The following is a 15,814-nucleotide window of genomic DNA, read 5'->3' as shown; positions in this document are numbered from 1 at the left end:
ACACCTAATATTTCAACCAATTTTCTGAAGGAGCACTGACAGATTTCTAGATGGGATGACATGATCATTTGCATTGCAGTAGGCTGGAAACAATGACTCAGGTAGTCCCTTCTGGTCCTCAGCTTTCATGCTCACAAACTTACAGGCTCCAGGAGGCTGATAACTGGGCTGCCAGCCAAAGGAGACAGATCACAGGAAATAGTTCCCTTAGACTAAACCATCATACAGTAGCACAAAGGTTGAACATGAACCAGCAGTGTGCCCAGGTGGCCAAAAAGGCAAATAGCATCCTGACCTGCATCAGCAACGGTGTGGCCAGCAGAACCAGGGCAGGAATTGTCTCTCTGTACTCAGCACTGGTGAGGCTGCACTTCAAATACTGGGCTCAGTTTTGGGCCCCTCACTCCAAGGACATTGAGGGGCCGGAGCAGGTCCAGAAAAGGGCAATGAAACTGGTGAAGGGTCTGGAGAACAGGGCTGGTGAGGACCAGCAGAGGGAACTGGGGTTGTTTAGCTAGGATAAAAGGAGGCTGAGGGGAGACCTCATTGCTCTCTACAACTCCCTTCAAGGGAGGTTGGAGTGAGGTGGGGGTTGGTCTCTTCTCCCAAGAGAACTAGGACTAGGGGGAATGGAATGAAGCTGGAGGTGGGGAGATTCAGGCTAGATGTGAGGAGGAGGTTCTTCACCATGAGAGTGGTGAAGCCCTGGAATGGGTTGTCCAGGGAGGTGGTTGAGGCCCTGGAGGTGTTTAAGAGCAGGCTGGATGAGGCTCTTGCCAGGCTGATCTAGTGTGGGGTGTCCCTGCCCATGGCAGGGGGGTTGGAACTAGATGATCCTTGTGGTCCCTTCCAACCCTGAATGATACTATGATACTGTGAAGGAACAAGCAACAGGATGAGAGGAAACAGCCTCAAGTTGCACCCAAGGGAGGTTTAGGTTGGACATTAGAAGAAACTTCTTCACTGGAAGGGTTCTCAAAGACTGGCACAGGATCTCCAGGGAGGTGATTGAATCCCCTTCCCTGGAGGGGTTTCATAGAGGCAGAAATGTGGTGCTGAGGGACACGGTTTAGCACCAGACTTGGCAGAGTTAGAGAATGGTTGGATCTGGTGATCTTTGAAGGCGTTTTCCAACCAAAGCAATCTTATGAGTCTGTGAATCACTGACCAAGAGCACAAATTTCATATTGGTGGAAAAACAGAGTGTGTGAAACAGAAAGCTCTTCCCAAAAATCATCAAATCTCCTAGCCTATGACTTCTGGAGAACAGTCTAGAGGTCATAGCAGCTGCAGAGGCAGGACACGGAGAGTGCAGCATCCAACAGCAAGGCGGGGAAGCGTTGCCGTACAGAAAGCAGAAACTGATGGCACTGTGCTCCTGAGCAGCTGAGCCCTAAGCAGGCAGCTCTAAGGACACACGCCAGCGGCGTATACCCCGGAGTCGCCTCCCCAGAGGAGCTTTATTCGCTTCTGGAAGATGGCTGCGAAGTTTATCTTGGATTGTGGCAATGCCCAGCAGCTGCACGGAGCTGCCGCGCCAGGATCGGCTCGGCTCGGCTCGGCTCTACACCGCTCCTCGCCCGCAGATCGGGCAGCTCAGCAGACGAGCCTCGGGAACAGGGAGGAAGCACCCCGGGGAGCGGCGGGGGCCGGGCTCGGTGAGGGGGCGGGGCTCGGTGAGGGGGGCGGGATCCGCTGCTACCGGGGCGGGGCGGAGGCCGCGGGGGCTGCCGGGGAGCGCGGGACGGCGGCGGTGGTGAGCGGGAGCGCGAGCGCGGCGGGCTCTGCTCGGGGGCCGGTGAGGATGGGGATGGTGGAGAGAGAATGGTCGCCCCCGCCGCAGCGGTGCCATCGTCTGTGCCTTGGAAAGTGCCCACCCCCGCCGCAGCGCGGGGCTCCGGCCGGGGAACTCCGGCTGCCCACCTCTGCCCTGGCACCGGGGTTTCTCCAGGAAATGCCTTCCCCGCCCGGGCCCCGGCGCTGCTGCCTGCTTCCAACCGCAGAGGTGGTCGGGCAGGGCAGGGCAGGGCAGAGCACCGCTGGGCCTCTCCACTGAGGCGGGTCGGAAGGTGCCGGGGCTCGGCCTTCCCTGCCCGGGAGAGTGGGAGGAGGCGGACGGGCGGAGACCTGAGGAGGCGAGGAGAGCCTGGAGGGGATGGGGAGAACCTGGAGGGGCCAGCGGGGGGACGAGGAGAGCCTGCAGAGAGCCTGGAGGGGTCGGGGAGAGCGGAGGGGAGAGGGAGAGCCCGGAGAGAAAAATAAGGCCGCGAGCAAGGCTGGCTCGGCCATGTGAATAGAGCTGAAACGGACAGACAGACCCTCTGAAGACTCCTGTTTACTGTGGGGCAGGGATGGGGGGTTGGGTAGGAGTTGACTCCTGTTTACTGTGGGGCAGGGAAGGGGGGTTGGGTAGGAGTTGCCTCCGTCAGTCGCCACAACCCCGTGGCAGCAGCAGCAGCAGCTGCCACCCTTGCCCAGCCCCGGGGCCCTGCCAGCTTTCACTTCCCTGTGAAGCCTCCGTCCCTTTTCTTCTCCCTCCTGTCGGGACGACGTAATGCTGGATGTCCCAGAGAGAGACAGGTGGCACGAAAGCTCGTAGCTCGGTGAAGGGAAAGCAGAACACGTGGAGCTCTGTTGTGGTTGGGGCATTCTGAAAGCAGTGTGTGTGCGTGGTGGTTTGTGACTTGGATTTCTGGCCATTGCTTTTGATTTAAAGGGTTATTTGTGGTTGTTGCTTTCAAGTTAGTGATAAGCAGTATGGCCCCTCTCTTAGTTTTATGTTGATGAGCTTCTTAATTTAAAGTGAATGAGTTTTCAACCTCTGTATGCTCCATGCTGTGAGCTGTGGCTGAAGAGTCTTAGCTGTGTTGTTAGAGATAGTTGTGCAAGTGCAAAGTATTAAGAGCATGTTGTCAGCTACGGGTTTTTGCCTTCTAGATTGTTCACAGAGCTTTATTTTGCAGGATTTATAACATTTGCACTCTTGACTTGGGAGGAGTTCTGCAGAAATGTCAAGGATTGAGAAAATGAGTATCCTTGGAGTGAGGAGCTTTGGGGTAGAGGATAAAGACAAACAGATTATCACTTTCTTCAATCCATTAACTATTTTGGTGGGACCAAATGGTGCAGGAAAAACGGTAAGGCTGACTGTATGGTTGGGGTTTGAATTGGAAATAGCTCTGAAACAGCGCTGGCTAGGCCACACCTTGAGTACTGTGTCCAGTTCTGGGCCTCTCCATTTAAGGAGGACATTGAGATTCTTGAATGTGTCCAGAGAAGGGCAGTGAGGCTGGGGAGAGGTCTGGAGCACAGCCCTATGAGGAGAGGCTGAGGGAGCTGGGGTTGCTTAGCCTGGAGAAGAGGAGACTCAGGGGTGACCTTATTGCTGTCTACAACTACCTGAAGGGAGGTTGTAACCAGGAGGGGCTTGGTCTCTTCTCCCAGGCAACCAGCACCAGAACAAGAGGATGCACTCTCAAGCTGTGCTAGGGGAGGTTTAGGCTGAGGTGAGGAGAAAACTCTTCACAGAAAGAGTAATTGGCCATTGGAATGTGCTGCCCAGGGAGGTGGTGGAGTCCCCATCCCTGGGGGTGTTCAAGAGGGGATTGGATGTGGCACTTGGAGCCATGGTTTAGTTGTCAGGAGGTGTTAAGTATTGGGTAATAGGTTGGACTTGATTATCTCTGAGGTCTTTTCCAACCTGGCTGATTCTATGAAAGGCCTCAAAAGAATCAATAATAATCTTGACAGGAAGGAATTAAGGATATGGCTAAAATATTGCTGTCCACTAAATAATTAGCACTGTCAATAGGCTGTTTGTCACTATCAGAGATCTCCTTTCACACATGGATTTTTCCAGAGAAATGGTTGATCTTTTTCAGAGGAAATTGATCCAGATCCTGATTAAAAGTCATTCAGCAGAGTACCACATTCTCATGATACTCCAAAAATAAAATAGCTTTTTTATTTCTTTCTCCTGTTTAACTCATTTGTAAGAATTTGGGCTGTTACTGTGTTGTTCTTTGAGTTTACCTTGTCTACTCTAAATTACTCTTCTAACTATATGTTTATTTCTGTCTTCTTAGACTATCATTGAGTGTCTTAAGTACATATCCACTGGAGATTTTCCTCCTGGCACCAAAGGAAACTCATTTGTCCATGATCCAAAGGTAAAAGCCATAGTGACTAGATTTAATGTGTGTTTACTCTGAAGTAATCTACTCCACTGTACGGGGGGATTGGAACTAAATGACCTTTAAGGGCACTCCCAACCCAAACTATTTTATGAGAACAGGGATGCCTAAGATCTAGGCATGCACAAGCTGCCCTTATCATTTCAGGAACAACAGAGAGCTGGGGGAGTTCAGAATGTGACCCCCCCCAGCTTGGAAGGCACACATTTGTTTGGACATTGAGAATAGTTTCCCTCATTTAGTTTTGTTTCTGCTGAAGGTTGCCAATGAAACAGATGTCAGAGCTCAGATTCGATTGCAGTTTCGAGATGTAAATGGAGAGCCCTTGGCTGTACAGAGATCCATGGTCTGTACCCAGAAAGGCAAGAAAACAGAGTTTAAAACATTGGAATCTGTCATTACTAGAACAAGGTAAGCTGTCATGGGGGTTTTTTCTTCCTCTTATATGGAGATGGTGGTACACAGATGGCTGGCTGTGAGCCAGAAGTGTGGCCAAGGAGACCAACAGCATCCTGGCTGGTATCAGAAACTGTGGCCAGCAGGACCTTGGCAGCAATTGTTGCCCTGTATGCAGCAGTGGTGAGGCCACACCTTGAATACTGGGTTCAGTTTTAGGCCTGTCACTCCAAGGACATTGAGGGGCTGGAGCAGGTTCAGAGAAGGGCAACGAGGCTGGTGAGGGGGCAGGAGCACAAGTCTTTGAAGCTGAGGGAGAGAATAGATCTTAGGAAGCAGTTCTTCAGTGTGACAGTGGTGAGATGCTGGAACAGGTTGCCCAAGGAGGTTGTGGGATGCCTCCTCCCTGGAAGTGTTCTAGGCTAGGTGGGATGAGGCCTTGAGCAGTTGAGTCTAGTTGAGAGGGAGGGAGGTTGGAGCAGTTGGTCTTTAAGATCCCTTCCAACCTAAGCCATCCTGTGATTCCTTCAGGATCATTTTTATTCTCTCTGTTACCTTTGCATAATGAAAAATCTGTGGTGGTCTTGGCTACAAATGCTGCAGTGCTGTGTTGAGTATGGGAACTGCATGCTTTCAGATTGCTGTTTGTTCTTGTTCTGGTAGGTTGCAGTGAGATGATGCTGTTCAAAATGCAGTTTGCTTTTAAAAGAACACCCTGCTAACTTCTTTGGGGACCTTCTTTATGTCCACAGGCATGGTGAGAAGGTCAGCCTGAGCTCCAAGTGTGCAGAAATTGATCGAGAGATGATCAGTGCCCTTGGGGTGTCCAAAGCAGTGCTCAACAACGTCATCTTCTGCCACCAAGAAGAATCCAACTGGCCACTAAGTGAAGGGAAGGCCCTCAAGCAGAAATTTGATGAGATCTTTTCAGCAACAAGGTTTTTCTCTTTAATTATGTAAAAGCTAAGGAAGAAATGTCTTTAACAGTGTAGGTGTGTTGAAAATGTCTAAGGCATTGTTTGATATCTTGGTGTTCCTACTTCCGCTTTGGGTTGGGTGGGACCTGTAAAGCTCACATCTAGTCCAACCCTCCTGCAGTCAGCAGGGACATAGAATCATAAAATCAATAAGGTTGGAAAAGACCTCAAAGATCATTAAGTCCAACCTGTCACCCAAGACCTTATGCCCACTAAACCATGGCACCAAGTGCCACATCTTGAACACCTCCAGGGATGGTGACTCCACCACCTCCCTGGGCAGCCCATGCCAATGGCTAACAACTCTCTCAGTGAAGAACTTTCTCCTCACCTCCAGCCTAAACTCCCCCTGGTGCAGCTTGGGACTGTGTCCTCTTGTTCTGGTGCTGGTTGCCTGGGAGAAGAGACCAACCCCCTCCTGGCTACAACCTCCCTTCAGGTCGTTTTAGAGAGCAATGAGGTCACCCCTGAGCCTTCTCTTCTCCAGGCTAAACAACCCCAGCTCCCTCAGCCTCTCCTCACAGGGCTGTGCTCAAGGCCTCTCCCCAGCCTCATTGCCCTTCTCTGGACATGTTCAAGAGTCTCAATGTCCTTCTTAAATTGAGAGGCCCAGAACTGGGCACAGTACTCAAGGTGTGGCCTAACCAGTGCTGAGTACAGGGGCACAATGACTCCCTGCTGGCCACACCATTCCTGATGCAGGCCAGGATGCCGTTGGCCTTCTTAGCCACCTGGGCACACTGCTGGCTCATGTTCAGCCAGCTGTCAATCAGTACCCCTGAGTCTCTTTCTGTCAATCAGTACCCCCAGGTCCCTTTCTGTTTGGCAGCTCTCCAGCCACTCCTTTCCAACCTTACTGATTCTATGATTCTATGACATCTGCAGTTAGAGCAGATTACTCAGGTCCCCGGACAGCCTGACCTGGAACAGTTCCGGGGATGAGACATCTCCCACCTCTCTGGGCAACCTGAGCCAGGGTCTCACCAGCCTCACTGTAAAACAATCAAAACAATTGCTGTATTGCCAACAGGATCTGAAATGCTGTCTCTTTTTGAAGGTATATTAAAGCCCTGGAAACTCTCCGCCAGGTACGAATGAAGCAAAGCTCCAAAGTCAAAGAGTGCCAGACAGAACTGAAGTACCTAAAGCAGAACAAAGAGAAGGCACAGGAAATCCAGGATCAGCTGAGCAACAGAGAGGCTCAACTGATGGCTTCTAAGGAAAATGTAAAATCTATTGAGAGTCAGCTTGAACCCCTGAAGGTAATTTGCATAACAATGACATTTAGACTTCAATGCAAAACAGCAGTGCTGAAGAACACAGGGAAATGGAAAAGCTGGGCAAATGTCCTGATTCAATTCTTACTCCTTTCTGTGGTGCTATCTAATCCTTGGCTCTGAAGCTGAATCAAACATAGCTCCATTAACCTGGTAGATGATGGTCTAGCCTGGAAACATTCACTGGAGGTTGAAGAGAATAGTTTGGAGTTTCTTGTGGTGGTGTTGGGGTTTTGTAGCTTGAGAAAGTATCACTTTGTCAAGTTCAGCTGGGAATTAAAACTACTCTATCACAGTATCCCAGCATGGTGGGGCTTGGAAGGAACCTCTGGAGATCATCCAGTCCAACCCCCTTGCTAAAGCAGGCCACCCACAGCAGCTTGCCCAGGATCACAATGGCTGAGGGGGGGTTTGGAATCTCTTCAGAGAAGGAGACTCCACAACATCTTTGGACAGCCTGCTCCAGGCCTCCAGAACCCTCACACCAAAGAAGTTTCTCCTCTTCAGATAGAACCTTCTGCTTCCAGTTTGTGCCCATTGCCCCTTGTCCTGTCCCTGGGCACCAGTCAGAAGAGTCTGGCCACAAGCACTTGCCTCCCACCCTGTAGCTATGGCTGAGCATTGATCAGGTCCCCTCTGGGGCTGCTCTTCTCCAGGCTCACCAGCCCCAGGTCTCTCAGCCTCTAAGGCTTTACACTTAGAGCAGCTGTACTGTATAAGACAACAGGTTATGGGATTCCTAAGCTGGTGAGGTGCTTCAGTTGCAGCATTGTTTCTTTGCAGAGTTCTCTGGCATCAGTGGAACAGAATCTCATGAAAGTAATGAAGCTGGACAACGAGGTGAAAGCCCTGGAGAGCAGGAGGAGGCAGATGGAGAAAGACAATCAAGATCTGCAGCAGAAGATGGAAAAGGTTGGCTTTTAAACTGCATGCTGCCATCCTTTCAGCTGAAGAATTGTCCTGTCTTTTGCTGCCTAAGTATATATTTTATTAGCATCAGGTGCTGGTGAAGAGCATTTTCACAGCCCACTCAGCTCTCTTGGTGCTGTCAGATACTGCCAGTAGGGCTCAATAAAGCTGTATCAGATTCTGTGTCATTTGGGTTAAAGGACTTCTGTCCACAGCCTTCTATCACAGAACAGCTTGTCAGGAAGGCAAATACTGGCAAAAGTTCACATAACTCATAACTTTTATTAGTGGTAACAGCAACTTCCTGTGGTGTGTAACTTAAAACTCTACCTCTCACTGTGTGCTGATGACAGCCAGCACTTGTTTGAGCTAATATGGGCTAGCTCCTGACCTTAATATTCTGCATCTCCCTGGGGACTTTTTCTTTCTCTCTGTTAAAATGATTGTGGCAAAGCACTTAAATTTGTCTTGAAAACTGGAAACAAGTTCCTTAGTGGTAAAAAATTAGATGAATTTGCTCTGTCAGCCTAAGAAAAATTAAATTTAGTGGTAAAAATAGATGATAAATAAATAACTAATAAAACTATATATAAAAATATATAGACATTAATAAAAAATAAACATGATCAATAATTAATAAACAAATTAATCGATTAATTTACTCTGGCAGCCTAGGAAAAAGGTAGATTTTATTTCTTCCAGCTTTTCTTGGAGCTTTTTATCTTGCAGAAATTCAGTGTGGGAGGTGTTGTGTTTCTTGTGTCTTGACTTCTGTTCTGTTGGAAACTCTTGGCTTTTGTAACACAACATTAACTGGCTTCTAAATGGACTCTGCTGGCACTGCTGTATTTGGTGGACAGGTTTTTCAAGGAACAGATGAACAGCTAAGGGACAGATATGAGAACCACCAGAAAACAGTGAAAGAGAAGGAGAAGAGGTTGTCAGACTGCAAGCACGAGTTGGACAGAGCCGCCAAAGAGTGCCAGAGACTTAACAGTGAGAAATCAGAGCTGCTTGTTGAACGAGGTATTTTAGACTTCTTCTCTAACCTGGTATTTATTTTGCTGCCTAATTAAGATCTGAAATGGATCTACTGATAAGAACTGAGGGGATTTGAACTGGAGAACCCCCCCCTAAAATCTGTGTGAGTTTGGGGTCATCTCACAAATGGACAGGCCTGAGTGCTCCTCTCTCGGAGGTTTTAGTGTTATGTTGTTCTGAGCTCTGATTACATCATGTAGTTCCTTTGTTCTTTATACAGCTATCCCAAATGCATGATTGATTGTGACTTAGATCAGTGTCAGCCTTGTGTTCACTGTCTGAGCTCTGCTTTCTTTAGGTGATGAAATTCTTCCAAACCACAGTGTGTTTGGAAAAGAGAAAAAACATGAAAGCTAAAGACTTGGCATGCTCAGTTGTTCAGCTTGGGGCTGGGAGCTGGTCAGAATGATAGGAGGGCTGGAAGCCCTCTGCTATGAGGCCAGGCTGAGAGAGTTGGGCTTGTTCAGCCTGGAGAAGAGAGGGCTCCAGGCAGACCCTCTGGTGGCCATTCAGTGCTTCAAGGAAGGGCTGATCAGAAAGGTGGGGACAGACTTCTGAGCAGAGCCTCTTGTGACAGAACAAGGGGTGATGTCTTAAAAGGGAGATGTAGACTGGGTAGAAGGAAGAAAGTTTTTCACACTGAGGGTGGTGAGAGCCTGTCCCAGGGTTTCCCAGAGAGGTGGGAGCTGCCCCATCCCTGGAACCATTCCAGGTGATGATGTTTGGGGTTGAGAGCAACCTGCTCTAGCTGCACATGTCCCTGCTGGCTGCAGGGCTGGGGGTTGGACTAGATGAGCTTGCAGAGTCCCCTCCCACCCAACCCAGTCTGTGATTCTCCATCATGTTTTCTTTCTGTGAAGGTCGCCTCCAGCTGCAGGCAGACCGTCAGCAGGAGCACATCTCCACGAGGGACTCCCTGGTTCAGTCTTTGGCGGCGCAGCTGGGGCTCGATGGCTTTGAGCGAGCGCCCTTCAGTGACCGGCACATCGCCAGCTTCCACACCTTGGTGAGGGAGAGGCAGGACAGAGATGCAGAGGCTGCAGAGCGTGCCATGGTAAGGGATGTGTTGGTCCAGTAGTGGTGGTGGTTAGGATGTTGCTGCTCCGTGCATGTCCTCAGAGAGTCACAGAGCCTGACTGTTAGCCCAGCACTGCCAAGTCACCACTAAACCGTGGCCCTCAGCACCACACCTCTGCATATTTTGAACACTTCCAGGGACAGACTCCACCACTGCCTTGGGCAGCCTCTTACAGGGCTTAATTGCTCTTTCAGTGAAGAAATTGTTCCTCATGTCCAACCTAAACCTTCCCCTAGTGTGACTTAAAGCAGTTTGCTCTCATGCTTTTGCTTGTTACCTGAAAGAAGAAACTGACCCCACCTGGCTCCAGCCTTCTTTCAGGAAGCTGCAGAGAGCAATGAGGTCTCCTCTCAGCCTCCTTCTCTCCAGGCTGAGCAACCTTGCTTCCCTCACCAGCCCTGTTCTCCAGACCCTTCACCAGCTTTGTTGCCCTTCTCTGGACATGCTACAGCTCCTCTGTGTCCTTGGAGAGAGGGGCCCAAAAGTGAATGCAGTACTCAAGGTGTGGACCCATCAGTGCTGACCTGGTCCTGCTGGCCACACCACTGCTGATGCAGGCCAGGATGCTGGTGGTCTTCTTGGCCCCCTGGGCACACTGCTGGCTCATCTCCAGCTGCTGTCAACCAGCACCCCAGGGTCCTTTTCTACTGGGCAGTTTTCAGCTGCTCTGCCTCAAGCTTGGGGGATTCATGAGGTTGTTGTGACTCAAGGGCAAGACCCAGCACTTGGCCTTGTTGAACCTCATCCCATTGGCCTTGGGCCATTCATGGTCTTAGAAAGAATAGGAAGAATGTTGAGGGGGAAGGATGCTGAACCTTTTTTGTTGTTGTTTTTCCTCCTGGAGTTCTTCATTTTGGATTCACAGAGTCACAGAATGATAGGGATTGAAAGTGACCTCTGAAGATCTTAGAGATTGCCTGAATCTTTCACTGGAAATTAGTTTTGGAGCTGAGAGTGGTCATCAAATAGTCTGAATTGACACAGCTCTTCAGATAGGTTTTTCTCAGCAGCCCTCCCATGCAGCTGGATCCCTGACAAGCCTGAGGAAGAGTTCCAGTGGTTAAAAAAGAAACAGCTTTTTGTTGAAGTCATCTTCACATTGGAATTGCTCTTGCAGAACACTGTCAGTGTGATGTCTGCATTTACCTGTCATAATGTTTCAGCAGGAAACTGACAAGTTCCAGTTACCTGAATGTTTCAGTGTCTCCTATGAAGTGGTGAACAGCTGCAGGCTAGTGTGGAGAAATGGCTTTGAAGGTTGTTATGTAATGAAACAAAATTGAGTTTGTTCTTGCTGCCTTCTTTCAGAGAGAATATGCACGGAAAGAAGCAGTGAAACAAAAACAGATAGAGGAGATAAGAGACAAGAAGACTGGCTTGGAAAGAACCATTGACCTGAAATCAGACATGCAAAACAAGAAACAAGTGGAGCTGAAGAATGTAAAACATGAGCTGCAGCAGCTGGAGGGGTTTTCAGACAGGATTCTGGAGCTGGATCAGGAGATTGCCAAGACAGTAAGTTAATGTCGCTGAGAAAGAAGTTATAAAGAGGTTTGAAGAACTTGGCTTTAGCATTGAAAACCAAAAAAAAACCCCAAACAACAAACTCCCCACACCTTGATGTTCATTCCATCTGCTGCATTTTTGCCCTTTTGATTCCTTTTCTAAGCTTTACCTCTTCAGATGCTTCACCTTTTGGGGCAGGGACTGTTCACTCTTTGCTGTTGTACATCACATGCATAGAACGTAGGCAGTCTGCTTGGTGGGTTGTGAACAGGGCAGTAGCCACAGCTGCTGAGGTCATAGAATCACAGCATGGTTTGGGTTGGAAGGGACCTTAAGGATCATCCTGGGCCATGGGCAGGGACACCTTCCCCTAGCCCTGGCTGCTCAAGGCGTCATGCAGCCTGGCCTTGAACACCTCTAGGGAAGGGCCATCCACAACTTCCTTGTGCCACCAGTTCCAGTTTCTCACCACCCTCACTGGGAAGAATTTTTTCCTGATCTCCAGTCTAAATCTTTCCTCTTCTGGCTCAAATCCACTGTCCTTCATCTGTCACTCCAAGACCCTGTAAAAAGTACCTTCCCACTGCATAGGCCACTGTCAGGTACTGGAAAGCCACCAGAAGCTCTCCCTGGTGCCTTCTGCAGGGTGAACAGCTCCAACTCTCACACCCTGTTCCCTTAGGGGACTTAGTGAGTCTGCAAATATTGACTAGAAAAAACGTGAGCTACCTTTGTTTTTCCTGCTATCTTGTCTATGAGATGGTGTCTGCTGCTCCTTTGTCCTTAGGGGGAGACTCCTTATGCTTTTCCTCTGCCCCAGTGTGGAGCTCCTCCCATGGGACACAGTTCTCCATGACCTTCTCCAACATGAGTCATTTCCATTGGCTGCAGTTCATAATGAACTGTTCCAGCAAAGATCCCTTTCATAAAGTGTTGCCTTTCAGGAGCAGACTGGTCCAGCATGGGCTTCTCTCTCCACAGGGTCATGGGTCCTGCTAGGAACCTGAGCTGCTTGTGGAGTCACAGCCTCCTTCAGGTATCCACCTGCTCCACTATGGACCTCCACGTGCTGCAGGGATCAACCTGTCTCACCATCATCTTCATCATGGGCCATAGGGGAATCTCTATTCAAGCTCTAGGAGCACCTCCTACGTCTTTGTTCACCAACCATGGTGTCTGCAGAGCTGTTTCTCTCACATACACTAATGCTTGAGTTTCTTTTAGTTAGTACTTAAATAACTTAAGTCTTCTGACTTGTATTTGTGCTTCAGGAGCACGAGCTGGAGAAGGCTGAGAGGAGCAGCAACATCAAAGCACTGGAACAGGAAGTACAGACTCTGCAAAACGAGAAGATAACCCTGGACAAAGCTCTTAGGAAGCTGGATCAGGAGATGGATCAGTTGAATCTACATACCATGACAATTACCCAGATGGAGATGCTGAAGAAAGACAAAGTAATTTTTCTATCATTATCTTGTAAGAGAGGGACATCAAATGAATGCAGTCCCCTCAGGGCTGGTGTGCTGGGGCCCCCTTGGGGCTGGTTTGCTTATCAACAATTGTGTGAAGCTTCTGTCTTGAGTTCACAGAAGTCATTCACTCCATGAGCACACTTGGTGCCATCAACTGGAAGATAGGGTAAACATCATCTAAAATGCTTCATTTTCCCAGGCAGACAAAGAAGAGCAGATCAGAAAAGTGAAATCAAGACATTCTGAGGAGCTGACATCACTAATGGGCTACTTCCCTAATAAAAACCAACTTGAAGACTGGCTCCATGCTCAAAATAGAAAGATTAATCAGACAAGGGATAATCTTGCAGCCCTGAAGTAGGTATTAATTTAGTTCATTAGGGTTTCCTTATGTATTTATGCAATTGTGAGTGGGAATGTTGGAGAGTTTAACCTGCTTAATGTGCCTGTGAGTTTAATTCGTTATTGCTTATTAAGGTGTCTGCAAAATCAAAGTGTCCTGCAGAACCTGGCTGGGCCATCTAATTTAAATTACACTGTGAGCTAGGAAGGGTGGACCAGATGATCCCTGGGGTCCCTTCTGACTTGGCATGCTGTGATTCTCTGTGGAGCTCTGTCACGTGGAGTCGAAGACTGGTTTGAATTGGAAGGGACCTTAAATATCAGCCAGTTCAAATCCCCCTGCCTTGGGCAGGGACACCTCCCATCAGCCCAAGTTGCTCAAGGCCTCATCCAACCTGGCCTTTAACACCTCCAGGGAGGGGACACCCACAACCTCCCTGGCCAGGCTGTTCCAGTTTCTTCCCACCCTCACTGGAAAGAACTTCTTCCTAATGTCTAGTCTAAACCACCACACTTTGTGCTGATCTTGGTTTAAGAACAAGTTGTCACTACAGGTTTCATGTAAAAATCCTTCCTGCTGAAGAGCTCTGGAATGCCCATTTCAAATTAACCTCCCCTGCCTTTGGTTTTGCTTTGAACAGCTCAAAATCTGGGAGGGTTGTTGGGGGGAGGGGGTTGGCAGTAAAAGAGTTTCTGCATTGCTGTTGCAGCAAACGGCTGGCGTCGCTGGAATCGGATAAAACTCACACCAGTAATGAGCTAAAGAAGAAAGAGGAGCAGTTGTATGATCATGAAACACGCCTCTCTGATGTGTGTGGAAGCCAGGATTTTGACAGTGATCTGAAGAAACTTCAGGATGACATTGAAAAAAGCTCCAAGCAGCGAGGTAAATTCAATGGAGAGCTCTGGTTTGGTTTTCCCTAAACGCTGTTTTAAATGTGAGGCACAGGCAGGGATGCTGTGATTCTATACCAGCACTGCTGCTTTGCACAATTGTTTTGGTTGGAAAAGACCTCCAAGACTTCCTTCATTGAGTCCAGTCACTGATCTTAAACCACCATGGCCATTAGGTTGCCCAGGGAGGTGGTGGAAGCCTCATCCCTGGGGGTTTTTAAGGCCGGGCTGGACGAGGCTCTGAGCCACATCAGGTTGTGTGCGGTGTCTCTGCCCATAGCAGGGGGGTTGGAACTAGATGATCCTTGAGGTCCCTTCCCACCCTAACAATTCTATGATTAAACAATGTCCCCTAGTTTCTTGAACACTTGCAGGGGTGGTGAGTCCACTGCCTCCCACAGCCATAGCCACAGGATGGGGGGCAAGAGACTGGGGCCAGATTCTTCCCAGTAATGCCCAGGGACAGGATGAGGGGTGGTGGGCACAAACTGGAACCCAGGAGGTTCTGTCTGAACAGGAGGAGACGAATTCCTTTGTGTGAGGGTTCTGGAGGCCTGGAGCAGGCTGCCCAAAGATGATGTGGAGTCTCCTTCTCTGGAGAGATTCCAAACCCACCTGGCCATTGTGATTCTGGGCAAGCTGCTGTGGGTGGCCTGCTTTAGCAAGGGGGTTGGACTGGGTGATCTCCAGAGGTTCTTTCTAACCCGTACCATGCTGGGATTCTGGTGATCCTTTGTGATTTCTGTGGGTTCTAATTTTGTCTTCCCTTAGGCTGGATCGAAATCCCAGATCTGATGATACTCTGCTTCCTAAACACCAAATCTTTTGTTTCTTTCTAAACCAGCTGTGCTTGCTGGAGCCACTGCAGTTTTTTCCCAGTTCATTACACAACTGACTGAGGAGAACCAGCCCTGTTGTCCTGTTTGTCAAAGAGTTTTCCAGACAGAGGTCGAGCTGCAAGATGTCATTAGCGATCTGCAGTCTAAGCTGCGCCTGGCTCCAGACAAACTGAAGTCAACTGAGTCTGAGCTTAAAAGGAAAGAGAAAAAACGTGATGAAATGATGAGTCTCAAACCCCTTAGGTAAAGTACTTGGCAAACCATGTTGTTTTCCTGACCTGCTGAGCCACTTGGACACTCACAAGTCCATGGGACCGGATGGGATCCATCCTAGGGTGCTGAGAGAGCTGGCAGATGTGCTGGCCAAGCCGCTCTCCATCATTTTCCTCCAGTCCTGGCTCACCGGTGAGGTCCCAGGTGACTGGAAACTGGCCAATGTGGTCCCCATCCATAAGAAAGGTTGGAGGGAGGAACCTGGAAACTACAGGCCAGTCAGCCTGACCTCAGTGCCAGGGAAAGTGATGGACCAGATTATCCTGGCGGCAATAACTGCACACCTGAAGGACAGCCAAGGGCTCAGGCCCAGCCAGCATGGAGGGCAGGTCCTGCCTCTCCAACCTGATCTCCTTCTATGATCAGGTGACCCGTCTGGTGGATGTGGGGAGGCTGTGGATGTGGTCTACCTGGACTTCAGCAAGGCCTTTGACACCGTCCCCCACAGCAAACTGCTGGCTAAGCTGTCAGCCCGTGGATTGGACCATTACACTCTGTGCTGGGTTAGGAACTGGCTGGAGGGCCGGGCCCAGAGAGTGGTAGTGAACAGTGCCACATCCAGCTGGAGGCCAGTCACCAGTGGTGTCCCCCAGGGATCAGTGCTGGGCCCTTTCCTC

At 49.4% G+C, this 15,814-nt stretch overlaps 1 protein-coding gene across 3 annotated transcripts in view; it reads left to right on the top strand.

Moving 5' to 3' along the window:
* Nucleotides 1-1,713: 1,713 nt before the first annotated feature.
* Nucleotides 1,714-15,814, top strand: part of RAD50 (RAD50 double strand break repair protein) — a 35,265-nt gene continuing 21,164 nt past the window's right edge. For 2 of the 3 annotated variants that reach the window (XR_010989687.1, XM_068157981.1), the window contains exons 1-14: nt 1,732-1,798; nt 2,964-3,137; nt 4,086-4,169; nt 4,453-4,604; nt 5,342-5,527; nt 6,624-6,828; nt 7,627-7,755; nt 8,613-8,778; nt 9,654-9,847; nt 11,180-11,386; nt 12,649-12,831; nt 13,049-13,206; nt 13,902-14,077; nt 14,930-15,167. Coding sequence is in view for 2 of the 3 variants with exons in the window: in XM_068157981.1 (XP_068014082.1) it covers nt 3,009-3,137; nt 4,086-4,169; nt 4,453-4,604; nt 5,342-5,527; nt 6,624-6,828; nt 7,627-7,755; nt 8,613-8,778; nt 9,654-9,847; nt 11,180-11,386; nt 12,649-12,831; nt 13,049-13,206; nt 13,902-14,077; nt 14,930-15,167 (2,207 nt within the window). In the remaining variant the exon portion in view is untranslated. Of the gene's footprint in view, nt 1,799-2,963; nt 3,138-4,085; nt 4,170-4,452; nt 4,605-5,341; nt 5,528-6,623; nt 6,829-7,626; nt 7,756-8,612; nt 8,779-9,653; nt 9,848-11,179; nt 11,387-12,648; nt 12,832-13,048; nt 13,207-13,901; nt 14,078-14,929; nt 15,168-15,814 lie in introns of all 3 variants that reach the window. The other variant, XM_068157989.1, reaches the window with a different exon arrangement.

The sequence above is a fragment of the Melanerpes formicivorus genome, unplaced genomic scaffold (genome assembly GCF_026170545.1).
Source record: "Melanerpes formicivorus ecotype bairdi unplaced genomic scaffold, bMelFor1.0.p_v2 SCAF_2, whole genome shotgun sequence".
Lineage (NCBI taxonomy): Eukaryota > Metazoa > Chordata > Aves > Piciformes > Picidae > Melanerpes > Melanerpes formicivorus.
The sequence above is the reverse complement of the archived record's forward strand: the minus strand, read 5'-3'. Positions and strand labels throughout refer to the sequence as shown.